The sequence below is a fragment of the Motacilla alba genome, chromosome 9 (genome assembly GCF_015832195.1).
Source record: "Motacilla alba alba isolate MOTALB_02 chromosome 9, Motacilla_alba_V1.0_pri, whole genome shotgun sequence".
NCBI lineage: Eukaryota > Metazoa > Chordata > Aves > Passeriformes > Motacillidae > Motacilla > Motacilla alba.
The window spans coordinates 22,724,235-22,744,495 of NC_052024.1; the positions used below are offsets into that span (position 1 = coordinate 22,724,235).

At 42.2% G+C, this 20,261-nt stretch overlaps 1 protein-coding gene across 5 annotated transcripts in view; it reads left to right on the forward strand.

Moving 5' to 3' along the window:
• The window catches only part of BCHE (butyrylcholinesterase), a 49,494-nt gene that overhangs the window by 16,523 nt on the left and 12,710 nt on the right, over positions 1-20,261 (forward strand). For 2 of the 5 annotated variants that reach the window (XM_038146015.1, XM_038146017.1), the window contains one exon: positions 8,795-10,304. In XM_038146015.1, the coding sequence (XP_038001943.1) occupies positions 8,800-10,304 (1,505 nt within the window). In that variant the 5' untranslated portion in view covers positions 8,795-8,799. Of the gene's footprint in view, positions 1-4,970; positions 5,091-5,556; positions 5,728-5,764; positions 5,922-8,794; positions 10,305-20,261 lie in introns of those variants that run through there. The other 3 variants (XM_038146013.1, XM_038146016.1, XM_038146014.1) reach the window with 3 other exon arrangements.

The following is a 20,261-nucleotide window of genomic DNA, read 5'->3' on the forward strand; positions in this document are numbered from 1 at the left end:
CTGGAGCACAGTTTTGGGGAGGTGCAGCCCGGCTGCATGGGGGCTGCAGTGACCTCACAAACCTCCTCTCCACAAACTTCAGACCTACAGCAGGGCACCAGCAGACCTGAGGCTTCATCTTATGATAAACACCCAATTATTCCCACTAAAATCCGTGGTTGTGACATATTGAGGAGCCGTGACCCTTTAATGGGATTGCGGACTGGGACACGCTGAATTTGTTCCCTCTGTAACATCCCACCCGCAGGTCCCAGCAGGTCCTGGTGTCAGGATCAATTTTTTCATTCCTATTTTCACCCTGCTGGATGAAATTGGAATCAGAAAACTGCAGTGGCTTAGGCTGAACCTTTGAACATCCTTGTGGCATTTCCATCAGAGACGTCATCTCTCTTGTGGGTGCGGAAACTCAAAGGCAGAGGATCATGTTAGACAAAGCCTGAAATAGTGAGAATTGGGAGGACTGGGAAGAATTTCCACTTTTCAGATACAAATTCTACTTATGAGATCCAAATGAGCTCATTGATCCACCAAACCTCTCAGATATTCACAGAGTTTTGGTATGGGAGGGCAGGAAATGGTGAATTTAAAGCTGCTGTTGTTAGGCGATCGTGGGAATTCAAATATCTTTATTTTAAACAATTAGTGCTTTACTATCTATAGGAAAGAAACAGGAAACAGAAAGGGAAAAAAGTCATACAATCAATTAATTAATTGTCTGCAGAAATCTGTGAAGCCTAAGTTATAATTTAATTAGTTTTTTTCTTGCAAGCCATACACCAGGCTGCAATAATGGCATGCAAGTCATGTTGAGTACACATTAATCATTTTTTATTTTCTTCATTGAACCTGATCCCTAAAAGACAAAATACAGAATTATGTAATACCACGAGGAACTCTGAATATGTGAACATTATTATTATTATTATTAATAATAATAATAATAATAATTTCTTTATATTTTCACTGGCTGCATTTTATCAGTGGCTCTGATTTCTCCAAGATATTTATACAAGTACAGACCATAACTGTGCTAATAAAGAGGAAATTATACTGATCTATAATTAGAGTAATAAGGAGAAAGGTACAGCAGATCATAATTGAATGAATAAGGGGAAAATATAATCAAGTTTAATGGCTTACATGAGTGTTAGTCTATTCTGTATACTTAATAAATTGGTACCCATTTTCATGGTGTATATCTGAAACACTTTTCCTGATATTATCAAATTACCCTTCAGATCTCTTGTTGGGCACTTCTGCTGGCCCTGTCCCCCCTCAGGGGTGAGGAATAAGCAGAATAATAGCAGAATTTCAGATGGGTTTGACCATCAGCTACAATCATCTGCAGCCACACTTCATCCCTGTCCGGGTTTATTTAGGGTGTCCCTGGTTTAACTCCACGGATATACAGGTGGGCAGTCTCTTAACAAGGGTGAGATTTGGAAAAAGAAACACAGAAATGGCTGAGAGCTGTAACCCTTCGGGGTCACTGTGTTTGGGCATGAAGAGATGCTCTGCAAGCGGGATACGCTTGAAGGACAAGAAAATGATTTATTTCCTAATATTCACAGTAGAATAACGTGGCTGCAAGCCCCAGAGCTGAGCATCAGTAATTCCTTACTGCTGCTGCTGCTGAGCTCCCACCTTCTGCGGGCTTTTTCTCAAACCTGAAAATTTCACAGCTCGCAGCTTTGATGTGTTTCCCTGCGAGTCCTTGAGCTGCTAACTGTCCCCTTCTCGCCAATCTTCCCCCTGTCTGCAGTTTGACCTTTTGGAGCTTGTAGAGCTGGAGTTTGCTTGTTTCCCTCACAGCTTTTTCTCACGACGTGGGGGTTTGCTCAGAGGTTCGAGCCAAGGTCACGCAGATGCTCGGCGTGGAAATCCAGCCAGGGATCAGAGAGAGAGCTGAGCCCTCCCAGGGGAGTTTACCAAGGCTGAGGGTTAAAGCAGCCTCCCCACATCTTCACAGAAATGACATCAAATATAGTTTGGATATAATTGTCTTATTGATTTCCCTCTCAGCCATTAAAAAAATAAGGATGTTCCCTACTTTTACATACTTCCAGCATGTAAATCTCTCCTCAGACATGGTGTGTGACATCCTTTACTTTGAGGTGACACCTGCAAAGATTTTCAGCCCAGTTATCCTGGCAGGAGCCCAGGTGCTGTTTTTGAGCTGTGGGTGGCTTAGAAGGGCAGCACCAAATCTGGTGAATGGGATCTTCATGTGCAAGGTCAGAGAACACCTTGGGAGAGAGGCTCGTGTTTTCCAGCAGAAACATCTGAGATACGTATTTCTCCAAATATTTTTCTCTCTCAAAAATTTCTCAGCTCTGCTAAGTCCTGAAGATCAATGGAAAGAGAGAATTTACAAGAGCACGGAGGGACAGGACAAGGGGGGATGGCTTCAAACAGAGATAGGGGAGGTTTAGATGGGATATTGGGGAGGGATTGTTCCCTGTGAGGGTGGGCAGGCCCTGGCACAGGTGCCCAGAGCAGCTGGGGCTGCCCCTGGATCCCTGGCAGTGCCCAAGGCCAGGTTGGACAGGGCTTGGAGCACCTGGGACAGTGGGAGGTGTCCCTGCCATGGCAGGGGTGGCACTGGATGAGCTTTCAGGTCCCTTCCAACCCAAACTTTTCTGTGATTCCATGATTCTGTAATAATATGAAATCTGTGTGACTTAGGATATTAGTAATATTTAGGTAACATCCTGAGGGGCAGTTAATTGTGAACTAAATCCTAACAACATATATTTTTATAGTTCATTTTTTAATATATTTATATATATATATCTATATAGCATACCTTTTGTTCTCTAAGCTTCTTAAACTAACAAATATCAATTTTCCCTAGAGCTGAACTTTGCTTTCATTTCTTCAGACACTCGGACATTTCTTTGATCAAAGTCCCCGTGTCAATGTGACAATGATTTCACTCATACACATGAAAGAACAAAAAAGACACTTTCATATTTTGTGGAGATTTTTAAGAACCTTGCCCTAAGTGAAAAAAAAATGACATTACCTTATAAAACCTCATTAGATAGAGATATTTTAAAGAAAAGGCAAAACCCATAAAAGTAAGAGTATAAATACATATATGTCTGTAGGTGTACAGCATATATATATATATATATATATATATATATATATATATATATATATATAATATTTCACCCACTGGTTTGCACCTCCTTTTTTCCACTCTCCCATAGGATCACTGGGAAAATGATGACTCTCCACACAATAACTGAGGGCATTAAATGTGTTTAATCTCTAATTTTCACACAGGTATTTTTAGCAAGCTAAGTAATAACTAAAAGAAGTGTTTCCTCTCACCGCGCACAGTTGTAAAACTTTAATTTATATGTTAATTTTTTTTTAATTAAAGGGTGGGGAAATATAGAATTTGGCTTAGTTTTCTTTAAAAGCGCAGCATAATAGTCCAACATTAGGCTGAAGGACAGTAGTGGAGAGGTCTGACAGTTACCTGAACTTGGTAACTTGACAGTTACCTCAACTTGGTAAGGTAAGGCTGAACTTGGAGTTTCCTGGTGCCTTGGAAACAGCCTGAGACAGTGGATTCACTTATGTCACGGTCACCTTGTCAGAAAACTCCACATTTTGCGTTCAGTAAAGCAGTGCCTCGGAGCAGGAGGCTGCTCCGGGTGCCCTGGGCTCTCTGAAGAGGAGCAGGGAGGGGAAGGCACAGCCCTGACAGCAAATGAAGGAAAAAACAGACAAGGTTTGAAAACAGATGAAGCCAGAAGCAGCATTTTTAATGTTTGAGTCTCCTGCTGCTTCTCTGCTGCTCAAGGCAAAGAGGTTGAGAGCACAAGCATGGTCATAAGCATCTGAAATTTCCTTTAAAGTGGCCTCTAACAAGATTTAGGGGTTATGATTCATCCCTCTGATGTCACAGAAATGAAGGAAGTGTGTGTCACCTGGCCATGGCCCCAGATGGGCTGAGGAGGCAGCAGAGAAAGGCAGCAAGTGCTGAAACATTGAGAACTGCCTCAGTTTGAGTGGCACCATTCAGTGTTTCCTGCACTTGAAAGGTTTTGATCAGCAAGAGTTGTCACCAGAAATAAGTCTGAATGAATCGAATTATTTTAAAAATAATTATTAAAATTTTATTATTAAAAATATTGAACATTTATTTAATATTAGTAATATATTTTCTTAATCCTTTTTATTATTGTTACAATATTATATTACAATTTTATTCTTAAATATTTTTATTACACTTCTGAGTTAACAATCTTGGTTAAGAATTCTGAAATCCCACTGTATTGGACAGTTGTGTGCTGAAAGTTCAGGGATTTTTCATAGAATTATGGAATCCTCAAAATGCCTGCGTTGAAGGGATCCTAAAAATCAGCCAGTCCCAACCCCTGCCATGATGGTTTGTGTTTAGAGTGGGACGCATTCTCTCCAGTGAACATATCCATGCAAAATACCTGTGGAAGAATATGGTAAAATTACCAGGAGAAATGAAATAATCCTGCTTTCGTGAACTTTCCTCTGTTAAAACACTAATTCCCATGCTGGCTTTAAAAACCCCACTTGTAATCTCCATATTAAGGTCTATAAACTTCATCCTTAACTTTTTATTTCTGCTTTATTCCTGTTCCATGCGTTGCCAAATATTGCTTTTGTGTAATTGAAACAGAGCTGTAGTTTGATTATTAAACAGGGAAGGTAATTACGTTCAGCTCTAAAGGGGGAAGCAAATGTGGACAGCAGAAAAAAAAAAGCTTAAATTGTGGAAAATTTTCTTTTTTTTTTTTTTTTTCAGAGCAGAGCTAGAGAGCAGATGCTGCTGGGGGACAGCACTCCCAGCTCCTAGGGGTGGCTTTCTGGTTCTGTGGGGTGGCTCAGGGAAGGGGGTTTGGCAGGAAAGTTTGTAAGGGTGGTGTATGGAATTCTCTTCTTTTCCCCACCCCTCTGTTTTCATCTGTACCCTGCAGAATTTTTGCACTTTGATGCTGTGTTGTCCCCCAGCCGTGGGTCAGCCTGGCTTTGCACCTGCAGCATGGAATTCTGGCGGGAACAATGCTCAGGAGCCTCGGGAAAAAGGAGGATATCAGGTGTGCTCAGCACCACGGGTGATTTCCTGTTTGAGGCTTAAGAAAAGAGAGCAAGCAGCATGTGAGACCACACGGGTCCCATTTTTAACCCTAAAATCAGAAGAGGAAAATGCAGATTTGTGCCACAGCCTGGATGGGCGGGAGCAAAGTGATGCTGGTGCTTGACATGTCCAGGCAGGGCACATTCCTGTTTTATCTGCCACAGCTGTTAAAACCAATAATAAAAACTTATTTACAAAGAAAAGCTGAGGTTTGAGTACAGAAAAAAAAAATATATTACAGGTGAGAGTGCTCTAAGCAAGATGAAAGAGAAGCTTGAATTATTATATTTACATTTCTATTTATTCTTATAAAACAGAACAAATCCCCGTGTTCCCCCAGCCCCGTGCCTGGTTTTGCCCAGCCTGGGGTTGTCCCTGGAGCATTTCCAGGGCTGCTCTGGGAGCAGATGTGGGATGGGAGGCAGATCAAGTGGCTGCTGCCAACTCTCGCGAGCTCCATGTCAGAAAGGGTTGATTATAATGTCAGCACTGGCCAATTTACGGGCTTAAAGCAGCAGCTGAACCGCTGCATTTCCCCCAGGGATCCCAAGATCCCCACTCTTAAAAACTTTGTAGTTTCTTGTAATAGAAGCAGGGTAAGTGATTCTCTCTTTTCACGTCTCTGCCTGCCAGGATAATTCGCGGTTCAGCTTGATTTGCGCGGGGATTGGGATCTCTGGGAACGCTCTGCTCTGCCCATTTGTTGCTCTCCGGGGGAAGCTGCCTCTGCTCTGCGAATGGAACAGCGTGTGTAGCAGACCTTGGCATTATTCAAGGGATCCTGGGCTAAGTAAATTAAGCTGGGCTAGAAATCACTTATTAATTCAACCATCTTTCCTCTTTAAATAGCGATTATGTAGTCCGGTGTATAGATTTTTTGGCTGGGTAAAGATTTGCAAGGGAGAGGAAAGAGGCTTTGAAATAAATAGTGTTCCCTCGCTGAATAAGAATGCAAAAGTAGAGTCTGCTTAACTTTTGCTGGGGGAAACTACTACAGCAGCAGGTTTTTAGAATGTGCAAATACACTGCATGATGTAACTCTGCTGGGCTGGTGTTGATGAGCTAAAGCAATCTCCTGACCCTTTTACTCTCATTGTAATAATCAAGTAATGTTTGTTTTGCTCGGTTTGCTTTACGTTGCTGAGTTTGGTTTAAAGCAGCATCAAAATCCTTATTAAATGTAATATTTGCCAGGCATTCAAGGTGTAATAATAATCCTCTGTCACTTGCTACTTTTGTTAATATTGGCAGAGTGACCTGGGAGTAGATGAGTCCTCTCATTCAGTAGCACAAAACTTCTGTGTTTTCCAAGCTTGATCCAACTTGTTCTTTGAAATGCCAAAGCTAATTTAAAAGAACTGAATTTTTTTGGTTTTTTTTTCTCCTCACTACTATTGTGATCTAAAACTATTGCCTCTATATTTTGCAATGCTACATTGTTTATCTCATCTCTTTTTAATTAACAGGAAAGTGCAGGAGGAGAATTCATTTTAATTACTATTTAGGTGGATTAATCTTGAGGAACTTTAGAGTCTCTTGCTTTTCTTAGCATCATTTTCTCTTCATAATGACGATATTTTAAATACCTTATTATTTTCAGCTTGTTGTGGTTTGGTCACGATCAAATTCAGTGAAGTTACACTGTCACAACAACAGACTTAGAGAAATAACTTCCCTCGTCTCATTGTGTTACTGGGTGCTCCAAAACCCAACTGGATCCCTCCTCTATCATCGTCCCTCTCCCAGCTCTGGTGGCTTTTCAGGATTTTGGGTTTGATTTTGCAGAGGGGCTGAGAGAAGCCCCGGGATGCTCAACACTAATGATTTCTTAAGCACAGATTTACAGAGCAAACCAAATAATTCTTCTCACCTCTCCTTCCATGGCCTCTCTTAAATCTTCTTAAGAGAGTTTTAAAATGAAAAGTGCTGTGTTAAAAAAAAAAAAATCCCAAGTCTGTGTTGGTTTAGCAGGCTGGAAATATTCAGCAAACCAGGTAAATTATGCCCAGTTCTCTCAAACACCGTGGGATTTAGGCTTGAATGTTTTAGCAAACTGGAGTAAATACAAGCTCTTGTTTTGGTCTCTGTGCAGGTTTGGGGTGGATATCAGACAAGGTTCTTCCCCAGAGGGTGCTGGGCACTGCCCAGGCTCCCCAGGGAAGGGCACGGCCCGGAGGCTGCCAGAACTCCAGGAGTTTTTGGACAGCAATCCCAGGGATTCCCAGGGTGGGATTGTTGGGGTGTCTGTGCAGGGACAGGAGCTGCACTGGATAGTCCCTGTGGGGCCTTTCAAACTCAGGATATTCCCTGATTCCATATCTGGCCCAGAGAGAGAGGGGAGCCAAAAGCCAATGAATGTGTGACTGAGCCCTCTGCCCGTGCCAGGGTGAGTTGTGCTGACCCACACTGCTTGAGAGCTGCTGGACCCTGTGAGCTGACAAATCACATCTCTAACATTTAACCAAAAATGGGACAATTGCAGGTTTCTGTCAGTCAAGCTGAATTCTTGGTGGAGTGTAAGACCAACTCTGAAGTCTATCGCCCCCATTCGCCACCTCATCTATTTTATTTTAACAAAACAACCAGAAATGTTTATCTTTTCTAAAATTTATCTATTTTCTGTCTGTTTAGATGAATGCTAAAAATATTGTCCCTGAAGATTCCTCCCTGCTCCTTTGATGCTGTTTCAAAATCAGGAGCCCCTCTGCACAAAATCTTCCCTTCCACCCCTCTGCTGCATTTTCCTTCAGGCAAACAAGCAGGAGGAGCTCAAATAAGGCCGCAGCTGTATTTTCCAGAGAAATTATCCTCATTCCTTTTAAGGACACGAGTGCTCCTCATTAACAAAGAATGGCCTGTTTAAAGGGACAGGACAAAGCATGCGATGTGTGACAGTAAAACAGGCAAAAAAAAAATAGAAGGGAGCTTTGTTGAGCATTTTCAGATATGTAAACCATAGAAATGGATTTATGCAAATGGGCTTTTTGTGAATTTTCAGTTTCAAGGATAGTGCTGAGGTTTTATTTGAAAAGGCTGAGGTAAATAAGATTATTAGGGTGCTTAAATGTGATACATAATCAATATTAATATACTTAGGTTTAAGTTAATACTGATTATCACTTGGAAAAGTTCTCAGGAAGGAAAGAGCAGACCTTACCCAAATTATTAGGCCCTGTCTTCATATATTCAAAAATCCTTGATGTTTTAGCATTTTAATATTAATTCTGAATGGCAGAAGTATGACTGCTTCGTATGACTCTGCTGGTTGTAAACTTGGTTAAGATGTTCTAGGAAAAGAAGATCTTAGAAGAAATTATTCATGTAGGTTTTGTTTGGTGGGTAAATCATCTGCAGTGATCAGAGCCTGCTTGTATGATTTCAGCTCTCCTGGTCTGTCTTCCTCAGTTCTACAGCTTTTAGCAAGAGAATTTTTCTGAAGTACTGACCGAATGCTAAATGCTGAACACAATCTTTGCAACACAGATAACCAACAAGAACTTACAGTAAAAAAAAGCTCTTCTTCACAAAGTTCTGTGCTTTGTGTAGCAGCACCTTCTCATTTTCAGTGCCCCTGGGATGACCTACGCCATTATTTAACAGACAATTTTGCCACTAATATATTGCAACACTAATTCCGAATTTATTTTTCGTCTTGTGTTCCAGGCATCATGATTTGGACAAACAGTTTAAGTCTCTTCACCGGGTTTCTTCTCCTGTCCGTGTTCGCCAGGAAGGCGGTGCCTGAAGAGAACATCATTGCAACCAAGAAGGGCAAAGTCAGAGGGACCAGCCTGCAGGTGCTGGGGGGGACAGTCACAGCCTTCCTGGGAATCCCTTACGGGCAGCCCCCCATTGGGAGGCTGAGATTCCAAAAGCCAGAACCTCGGGAGAAATGGGCAGATGTTTGGGACGCCACCAGACACGCAAACTCGTGTTACCAGCCCATAGACACAACTTACCCGGGCTTTGCTGGCTCAGAGATGTGGAACCCGAAAACCAACCTAAGTGAGGACTGTTTATACCTGAATGTGTGGGTTCCTTCTCCCAAGCCCAAGAACGCCACTGTCATGGTGTGGATTTATGGGGGTGGCTTCGAGTCCGGGTCCACTTCCCTGCCTGTCTACGATGGGAAGTTTCTGGCCAGGGTGGAAAGAGTGGTCGTGGTTTCCATGAACTACAGGACTGGTGCACTGGGATTTCTGTCCTTGCCAGGAAACAAGAAAGCTCCTGGAAATGCAGGTTTATTTGATCAAAGGTTGGCACTTCAGTGGGTCCAGAAGAACATAGCAGCTTTTGGAGGCAATCCCAAAAGCGTGACTCTGTTTGGAGAGAGCGCTGGCTCGGCCTCTGTCACCTATCACCTCCTTTCTCCTGAAAGCCACCCTTTATTCACCAGGGCCATCCTGCAGAGTGGGTCTGCAAATGCCCCCTGGGCTGCAATTACATCTTCAGAGGCCAGGAACAGAGCAGTGGCTTTGGCCAAACACCTCCAGTGTCCCACCAGCAATGAGTCAGAGCTCATTTTCTGCCTCCAAGACAAGGACCCGAAGGAAATAGTGGAAAATGAAATGTTTGCCGTTTCACACGGCTCTCTTTTACAAATATATTTCTGTCCGAGCGTGGATGGTGATTTCCTGGTGGACATGCCAGAAGTATTGATGGAGAATGGTCTTTTCAAAGAGACCCAGATCTTGGTGGGCGTTAATAAAGATGAAGGGTTATCATTTCTGGCATACGGAGTCCCTGGCCTTGACAAGGATAGCGACGGCTTGATCAATAAAACCCAGTTTGAGGCAGCTTTAACTCTGGCCTTCCCAAGAGCGAGCAAACTCGCGATAGAATCGATCATCTTCCACTACACAGACTGGGAAAACCTGGGAAAGCCGGAGCACTACCGGGATGCCATCGATGACGCTGTCGGCGACTACAACATCATCTGTCCCGCGGTGGAGTTCAGCACCAGCTTCGCCCAGCTGGGCCACCACGTGTTCCTCTATTTCTTTGAGCACCGCTCCTCCAAGCTGCCCTGGCCAGAGTGGATGGGGGTCATGCACGGCTACGAGATCGAGTTTGTGTTCGGGCTGCCCCTGGAGAGGAGAGTCAATTACACCAAGGCTGAGGAGCTCCTGAGCCGCTCTATGATGAGGCACTGGGCAACTTTTGCCAAAACTGGGTGAGTTTACTCTGGAAGTTTGGTTGGTTGGTTGGTTGGTTGGATGTTGTTCCAACAGGGGGAAAAGCTTGGCTGTTTCAGTGCTGCTTTGGAGCCTGACTGGAATGATGGAAACAGATTAATTGTTCAGTTGTCCAGAATTCTTATTTTAGTTATGACAAAAGCGTGGTTACAATAAAATAAACTGTTGGTGTGTTGCTCCCTGTATTGGACAAGCTTAAGGGATCAATGTTTATTCACCCATAAAAGCAAATACAAAACATTTCTTTGCCAGGGCAGCGGTTGTTCCAAAGGCAGGTAATGGTTTCAAGGGTTAGAAACAAAATATTTCAAACACTAGAAAAGACTTCCAGCAGTAGAAGTAGGATGAAAAAAGCCCAGTTTCCTTGAGGATGTAATTTGCTGGGAACATTCGTGTATAACAGGGAGGTGTGTTATGTTCACACGATGAAGAGATTGGGATTTCAGAAAGCCTCTCCTCCCTGTGTGCTGGGAGTGCAAGCCCACGACAAATCACTGTCCAGCTCCAGTCCACTCATCTCGAAGTGAAACATGGCCCAGCCTGCACAAGGAGCAAATAGGAATATTTCATTTGGGTGTTGGAATGGATTAAATCCAGCCCCTCTCCAGCTGGAGTCAGGAGAAGTGAGGCAGCCCTTGCTCCTCTCAGCAGGGCTGGGGGCTCTCAATGAGATGCTCAGTTTGAGATGAAAACACTTCAGAGCAGAAACAAAAACAGCCCCCACCACAAGAATCAGGTAGGGTTAGTCCCAGGCCTGGTGGGAAGGGAAGATGTCTTCTTACAGAAGTTTGGTTTGTGCTCTCTCCTGAGAAAATTATACATACAAAAATCTGTTCCTTGGAGAACACACAACCAACCAGTCAATTCGCACTCTAAAAACATTTCTTTAACTTTAGTGTTAAAATCCTGCATTAATTCTGTTTCTAAGGTGGACCCTTTGTTTGATTTGCCAAGGATATATAGATTTGTGAAGGCTGAAATCAACATTGGAACAGGATCTAATTAATTTTTTAATAGATTAGAAACCAGAGGGGACCACTGTGCTCATTTAGTCCACCCAACCTTGTACATAACACAAAACACAGGTAGGACTGAAATGTTCCCACTGATTAAAAATGTTTCCACTTATTAAAAGTCCAGAACAAACACTGTGAGGTTGTTTTAAACCTTAATTCCACTTTAAACGTTACATTATAAAAGTAAGTGTTTCCAGACTGAATTTGCCTACTCTAACTCTGCATTTTCCAGGTTTTACATTTTGTTTGACGATTTTTAAGATTCATTTTATGATTTTTGTTCCGTGTAGAGGTTGATTATTAAGGATCTATTCAAGTAATCCTTAATCCTTTTAAAAAAAATTGTTTGTTAAACAAACAGGGTCATACCCTTGAGACTTGCACTAATGTGCTTTTTCTCAAATTATAACTCTCCACCTTCAAACCTGTGATTCACCCACACCTTGATGGAACTTTCCCTGCCAAAATTAAACACTGTCATTCCCACAGAGCTGTAATTCCAGGTGTCACCTCTCCCTCCCAGTTCAACCTGACATTCCCTGTTTATCCATCCAAGGCAAGAGCTGTTTGTGCTTCGTGGTGTTATCTTGGGGCTGCCGTTTGTCAAATGCTCCACCATCCATCCCAAATCTATGTTTTCCCCCTGCCTGGGCTCTCTCCAGCTCCAGGACACCCCAAAATTGGAGGCTGCCAACCCTCAGCCCTGTGTTGTCCCTTCTCCTCATCCTCCGTGGTGAACTCACTGCTTATTTTTATGTGCATCCCTTTTTAAACAGAGTTACTTATCAATGGGTCTGATTGATTGATTGATTGATTACCTTGATTTGTAGGAGGATTAATTACCTTAACATCTCTCATCCCCTTTATATGCTGGAGCTTGTAATAACTATTTCTCTTACCAGAAGAAACGAGCACATTAAAACTCAGAAAATAGCTGTTCCAATAGCTGTACTCATCACTGCATCATGCTTTCATACAGCTTTAATTATTGTAAAATTTAATCTAAAATTTAATCCACGAGCTCTTCCTGCCTCCCTCTCTGCTCAGAGCCTGAGCACACCCCTCTGTGAGTCTGGTGGGGAGGGCTGTGATGCAGAACAAAGCCTTCAGTGGGGTTCAGTTTGGAACTGGGATGGGAGGTTGAATTACCAACGCCAAAAATCCATCTGAGAGGTTCCCAAGATGAAGTCAGATGTTGGGACAGGCTTGGGAACAATTCCTGCGCCATGAACATGTGCTGTGACACCGTTCCTTTGGGGCTGGTGTTGGTGGAGAGCAAACTGAGGGAAAGTCCCTTGTTCCACCCTGCAGCTCCCCATCCTGCCCTAAAGGAGCCTGCAGCAGGATCTTCCACCAGAGACAGCACATCCTGCCATTGAACACAACTATTTCTTAGTGGGAAAAGAGAAATCCAGGTCTATATTTGATTTTGCAGAGCGATATTTACATTTCTTTGAACTATTGGTTTCCACTGGATCATGTATATATTTCATTTTCATGTATATATTTAATTTTCATGTATATAACTTTTATGTATATATATTTATATATAAATCTCAATAACCTGCTCTGCAAAACACTGTTCCTGTCACTGCAGCTCCTAAAATTAGACAGCATAAGGTGCGTTCAGGTTTAAGTTTGTGGAAGACAGTCCTGTCACCTACTCTGATCACCATTCACACTATAATTAGATTACCCCACAGATTGAATTTCAAGTGGTTTCCACAGCAAACAGCAGATAATCCTTCCCTCTGCTCCCACCATGAGGATCCGAACCACCACTTTTGGGAAAAACAGTACAACCCAGCAATTTCTGTGTTGGCAAAAGATCAGATCAGGATTAGCCCTCTGTGTGACCCTTTACTCCTTCCCCAGAGCCTGGACACCTAAGGCTCTGCATCCTATTACTCAGAGCGTGCAAGCAGTGGGGAAGCAATAAAAAATTGCTAATATTTCCAAAATTAATAAGCAATCCTTCTTTTTTCCCAGCACATTTGAGCACAGCAAACATTTATAGGGAGCTGGGGAAGCCCCGCTTTGACATAATGTTTGTAGGAAACTCTGGCATGATCAAAGGGCAAACCTCTGAGGGGAAAATTACCATTGATGTCTCCAGCAGATGAAGAGAAAAATCAGGAAAAAATGAGAAATATTGTACAGCACATTTTTTAGTGAGGGTGTTTGACCTAATATTCTAATGTGCTGAAGTACAAAAGCACAAGGGAGGGGAGAGCAGCCTGCAGAGGAAAGGAGATGAAGCAGAGTCAACAAAACTGGAAGAAATCTTGTTTTTCCTGGTGTTTTCTGCCTGGGAGGGACTGAGAGGGGCCAGAGCTGCTTCTCATGAGGGGCCTTCCAGCCCAAACTTTGACCTTAGTGATCTCTGGGTTTTATCATCGTGCAAGGAATAAAAATACTGATTGGAAAATTAAAAATATGCACTTAGGAGCATTTTCTGTTTCTGTCAGGGTTTAACCCCAGCCAGCAGCTAAACCCCACAAAACTGCTGCCCTCTTCCCCCACGGAGAGATGGGAGAGAGAACTGGAGGGATGAAAGCAAAGAAAACTTGTGAGAAATCCTTAATGTCGTGTAAGGACAAAAGAAAAGATGTTAGGGACAGAAAGTGGCTCCTTCAAAGCATCCCAAGAGTGTGAAATCCTTGATTTCTGCATTTCTCAGTAACTAAAAGGACACTGTCAGCCAGCCCAGGGGTTTCCCAGCCCACCACTATCCCCAGCAGGAGTGGATGCAATTTTCCAGATCTCTGACACTTCCTATTTCACATCCTGGCTAAAAATAAACATCAGTGATTAGTGAGCATTTTTCCTGGAAAATTACAGGCATTTCTATTTTTGAATATAAACAGGGAATGGAGATGTAGAGGATTCAGCAGGAGACAGGAACACACATTTCTCCTGTGAGCCTTGGAGCTGGTGCTGCTGTTAGACTCCAGTTTCTCTTCTGCATCCAAGGGAATAGGGTCATTTTTAGGAATCTGCCATATATTGACATAGTCTGTGAAGATCCTGCTCAAAAAGTCATTTTCATGGCTGAATTTGGATATCAAGTGAGTTTGACCAAGTATCCCAGCCATTCCTTTTTAAGCTATTAAGATATTCCATAAAACATTTCTTTTTCATACATTTGAGCCTTGAAAGAGCAACATTTCCATCATACCCTGAAAAATCCTTGTTCTACCAGCAAGGGAAGAAAGAGACTTACTACTCCTGCTGTCTGAATAAATTCAGCCTAATAAAATATTTGGGTTATAGGAAAGAACAGATTCCAAAATCAACGTTCTTGATTTACACTTTGAGGTTGAATTCCTCTCTTCACCTTGACCTGGGGTCTCCTCAGCTTATTCTTGCATTTAAGAGTATTGGCTGTTGAATATCAATTCATGGCCTCAAAATCATTTCATGAAATACCAGATATCACCACAGTTAGACGAAGAGAGATAGAGGGATGGTAGTGTGGTGTCATGAAAAGTGCTGGATCAGCTCTGCCATGACTGCGATTGTGTGGAAATAACATTTATTTTAACAATAGTGTTGATTTTCAGTGGCCTTCTCCTCACTTTTTCCCAGCACACTTGATTTTAAGCCACACTCATGAAAAAAAATGGAAATCTCTCTTTTTTGGGCATTTTTAAAGTTCCTTTTTCTGCCTCAATTTTGTTATTCTTCAGAAAGCTTTTGAAAGCAGGCAGGTGACACTAACAGATCCTACCAATCCCAAGCCCCAGGATACTCTGCCAGCTCTGGGAAGGGGAAATTTTGTTTATCCCCAGAAAAACTAGATGGGATCCCAAATCTTTGGGTGCGTTTTCTTTTCCTTTCTCCATTAGATTTGGTAACTGTGTTCTGTAGTGATGAGGGATGCAAAGCGACAAGAGCCAGACAAATCAGATGGGCTGAAAACTCAAGCAAGAATATAACAGAGCGCACAAAGATAATATTTTTTAAGGCTTTGTGAAAAATGTTTCTGATAAAAGGAAACGGGCAAAACTTGTCTCCCTGCCAGTTTTACAACTGCTGAAACAAATCTTTGCAGCTTTTTCTATAAAGTGAAACCTTTGAAATATTTCCTCCTATGTTTTAGGGGAATTTGTGAGGCTTTGATTGTCCCACTAAAGCTGTGAAGCATTTTGTCTGGTTATTATTGCCTTTCCCTGATGTTCCTCTGGTAGACACATAATAAATTTCAGTGCTTTTGTTACCAACTTATCACAACCTGTTTATAGAGAGTAGTTTCAGAGCAGTGAGAACAAAACCAACAGCCTCATATAGAGTCCAGGCAGCACTTGAACTGGGGACCTATATACTCTGAGTATGGGAAGGACTGAATATACTGGGAAAAAATAAAAATAAAAAACTCCAACCACTTTTAATTTCCTTATACTTCAGGAAGTTGGAAGTTTTATGTGCCTCTGAGCCATTTCAAGGGAAGAAATTTACTGTGGGCTGTATTTCTGCCAGAGATTCGCTCATGTTCACAGGGATAGAGAAAAGTTTTGGGGTCGGAGTCACTTTGATCCTCACAGGGTCTTCAAACACTCCAGAGCCAGAGCTCAGGGGGACCAAGAGGAGCTTTCCCTGAGGCTGCTGCTCCTGGGATCCTTCCAGAAAAATTAATTTTTCCTCTTAACAAGTGATTTTTTTCCTGATCAGGTCAAGATCCAGAAAAAAAGATTTCTGGATTAAAAAAAAAAAAAAAAAAAAAGGAGTATGAACAGAACAGGAGAAAGGTTTCCAAAAACCTCTCTAACAAAAATGTATATGGAAAGTCTTTCTTCCTCATGTTAGGGAAAATCAAAGCTTTCATTTTGACCCAAAAGGACACATTTACTCTCTCTTTCACTGTCTTTCATGTGAGAAATTTCTGAGCCATGCAAAGAAATTGCAGAAATTATAATCTTGAAAAAAAAGGGGGGAAAAAAGTTTAATTTTGAAGAAAATTTACTCCTGTTTTTCCGCCTTCAGTTTTGAGTTCTTAAAAGTGACTCATCATCTTTACCAGAGTTTACATCCATTGTTATATTCAGAACCAGAATGGAAACACCTTCCTAGGAAACTAATAGGAAACAGTGGATGATGGAAAATATCAGTAACCAGAGACTCCCCTTGGCAGGCATTTCTCTCTCTCTGGCTTGCAAGCTGACAAGGTGCCAGTGAATTTCAGACCTGAAAACAGGAGTGTTATGATTCAGATGCCTTTTGAAAATTAGTTCTGGGATACAAATTGCTGAGATTGGTTTAATTTTATTACAAACGTTGCAAATTACAAGAAGTTCCTCTCTCTATGCGCAGCAAACTCAGTTCTGTCCACATGGATTTTCCTCCCTCCAGCACGAGAGTCAAACCATTATTTTCAAACAGGAGATGAGAACGTCTGTTCAGGAAATGTCCAGATTTTGTAGGAGCCTTTGAGTGAGAACAAAACTTAAAGCCTAGAGCTGAAATACAGAGGATTGCCTGGAAGAGAACACTGGCAGTGCTTTGTGGAGCAGGGGAAGCTGGAATTCAATTGTCAAAGGCTGAGGGATCAAAACCATCAGTGGTGGCTTGGGGCTGGGCAAGGAGAGCTCCTGAGCCCTGGAAGAGAGGGAGATCTGAGGAAGAAATGGAGCAGGGGAAGGGGCTGGAGCACCAGGAGAGGCTGGGGGAGCTGGGAAAGGGCTCAGAAAAGGAGGCTCAGGGGGAATTTCTGGCTCTGCAGAACCCCTGACAGGAGGGGACAGCCTGGCTCTGCTCCAGGGAACAGGGACAGGAGGAGAGGGAATGGCCTGTCTGTGCTGAGGGAGGTTTAGGTTGGATATTAGGAAGAATTTTTCATGGAAAGGGATGTCCTGCCCTGGTAAAATCTGCCCAGGAATGTGCTGCAGTCTCCATCCCTTGAGGGATTTAAAATCCACGTGGATGTGGAACCTGGGGACATGGGACAGTGGTGGCCTTGGCAGTGCTGGGTCAGCAGTTGGACTTAAAGATCCTGGAGGTCTTTTCCAACCTAATTCAGTGTTTCTATGGATCCAAATCTTGGATGTGGTGGCTCTGCCTTTCCTCATAAGTGACATGTGTTGAAGAGCCTGTACTGGACAGGGTTCCCTGCTGTCCCAAGGGCCTGGCAGAGTCTACACAGACACATTCTGGGGAAAGGAGAGGCATGAAGAGAAAGAAACATTTCCAGAGTGAAATAAAACCATGGCGTGATTGCCACCTCAAATTTGGGAGTGGGAGTGAGAAACGTGGATGCAAATAATTTAGTGTCTGGTGGGAAGTAAGGAAAATGGAAAAGCAAGAGAGGGAAATGTACCTGCTGCAAGACATCAGGTGACCAAGAAATGCACAAAGGAGAAAGAACAAAAAAGAGATTGAAATGTGAGAGCAGAAAATGTCTGAAAGACTTGCAGGGGGAGAAAAAATCTGAGAACAGAGAAATGAAGGAAGGGCACACATGGACTTATTATGAGTTATATTTGAGGCAGGTTCACATATAAAACCAGGCACTTTAGAGAGAATGTATTTCACAGGCATGTAAACACACAGTTCCTAAAGGCACTGAGAAATTCTAATTTATGCTCACCCACAGTTAATCCCCTTTTTAAGGGCCACTCTTCCTCCGTGCTGCTTTCCTTCAGCTTAGTCCTTGTTTCATCACCAGAAATGGACGTTTGAAAGGTCTGCAAACCCCATTTTTCCAGGTGGTTCTGGAACACTAATCTGAAGGGATGCCGAGAAGTTCCACGGGAGGAATGGAAACCTTTCAGTGCACATTTTAATTTAGTCCCCAACGCCAGAGATTGGCTGTTCCAGGGAAGTGGCAAAGGCGAGGGGAGAGGAAATGAGGAGCAGCAGAGGTTACCTAACACCACATTTTTGCAGGGAGCTCAGTGTGGTGTTTAATTCTGTTTTCAATCAGCTGCAGGGGAAGGCAGTGGTGGGGAAATGCAGTTTAAATTCAGTGTTGGGATTTGGGAGATTCTGTCCCCAAGAATCTGAAGTTTGTGTTGGTAGAAATTGGGCATTTTGTGCTCGCACTTGGTGATGTTACACAATTCTGTAAGAATATGAAATTGAAAGATGACATTCTCTGCTTCCCCAGACACTTCTGTGTCCTCCACCTTTCCTTGCAGGAACATAAGAGAATTTCTTAATTTCATAAAATGCAAACCCTAAAGAGCACTCCTTCAAATGTGCACCTCTTCCTACAGGAACAGCTGTTTAAAAACAGTGATTTTTTTAAAAATTCTAACAAAGTTTTTAATTTTAATGAGCTTTTAAATAGCTGCCTCTCATGGGTCTTATTCATGGTGCAACCTCCAAGTGGATTTTCTGTACAACTGGAAATGCTCAGATGTTTAACAGCTGTTTTTCCTAGCAATAAGGAGGTCTGCCTATAATAATTTCCACAAAACCCTCTGAATTTTGAAAGAGAAGAACTTTAAACAGGTTCCTCCTCTCTTTTCATATTGTTTCTTCTTAAGAGCAACCCTCCCATGGCTCCCAGTCCATGTGTTGGTATTTGGAGATCTCCCTCTCGCTGCAGCTCAAAACAGAGACTCAAAAGTTAAGTTACAAGAATGAGACATAATTCAAATTTCCTTAGCAAAGGAAGTCACATGTAACTTCCACTTGTAAGGGTCAAACCTATAATTAATTTATACAATAAGAAATTATTATTATTATTATTTAATTTTTATTTTTACTTCTATTTTTATTTTAATTTTATTTATTTATTTATTTATTTGGGGAGAGGGTTGAGAGCATTCTGTCTTCTTCTTTACATTTCCCAGCGTGAAGCTGCAGTGGTTCAGTTTCTGATGAAGCAGCAACACAAATTCCCCCTCCTGAAAACTACCCAACAGTTTCATTTTGAGGACTGCTCAATTTGGCCTATATTATATGGTCGTGAAAGTTTGTGACTCATGCACTTCCTCCCACTCACAGAAATAAAACAGTAGTAGAAAATATAAAGAAAAATGCCACTGTGATGAAATCCATCAGGACACAACGAATCCAGAGGGTTTTGGTTGGTGCAGGGCTTTGTGGAGCATCCATCCTGAAAATAAATCATGATTAGGGCAATTTCCATTGAAAACAAATCTCAAATATCATATCCTGGCATAGTATCAAGTACACAGTCTCAATTGCAAATTTAGTCTCTAGAGATAAGAAAAGCTTTGAACACATTTATCCAACAATTTCTGAGTGCCTGGGATGAACTTTATTAATGGCAGAGAAGGGAAGGAATGGAACCAGCAATAATATCCATGAGCACAGTATTTACTCTTTCTCAGAACCAGCTGGGCTGACAAATTTTACCAAAGACAGTGGGAATTTAAAACACAGTATTAATAGTTTTATGGCTATAAAAACATTATTCTCTCCTTTCATGCCCTCTTTTTTTTGTTTCTGATGAAGCCCTGGTTTGTTCCAGGGAGTAATTCTGGCGAAGATATTGTGTAAGTGTATGTCTTTCCAGGTCATGAGGAGGAAGAGGGTTGCAGAGGAAATAAAACAGCCTCAGAGGATGACTGAAAGGGCAAGTGCCATGTGCCTTCCTGTCTACTCTTACTTACCTGTTAGGGAAGGTTCTTCCTCCTGCCAGGTCTCAGTGGGGTTCAGGACCTTCTTCCATTTCCAAATATTCCTCTTCAACAAGTTAAGACTAAAAGCTCTAGTTCCATTTGATGTCTTCCTGCAGCCAAGACTGTTAAGAAATAACAGCTTGCGAGAGTGGCCCTTGAAAGCTGAAATTGATACCACACAAAAGGGCAGAAGGATCTTACAGAACACTTTACAGGAACATTGGGGGAAAAAAGGTAAAATTGTTCCTTCAGCTTAAAGAAGGACTAAGCTGTGGTGTTGCCTCTCTCATGTCTATCCAAAAGCCATGTAAATATGAAATGTGAATATTCA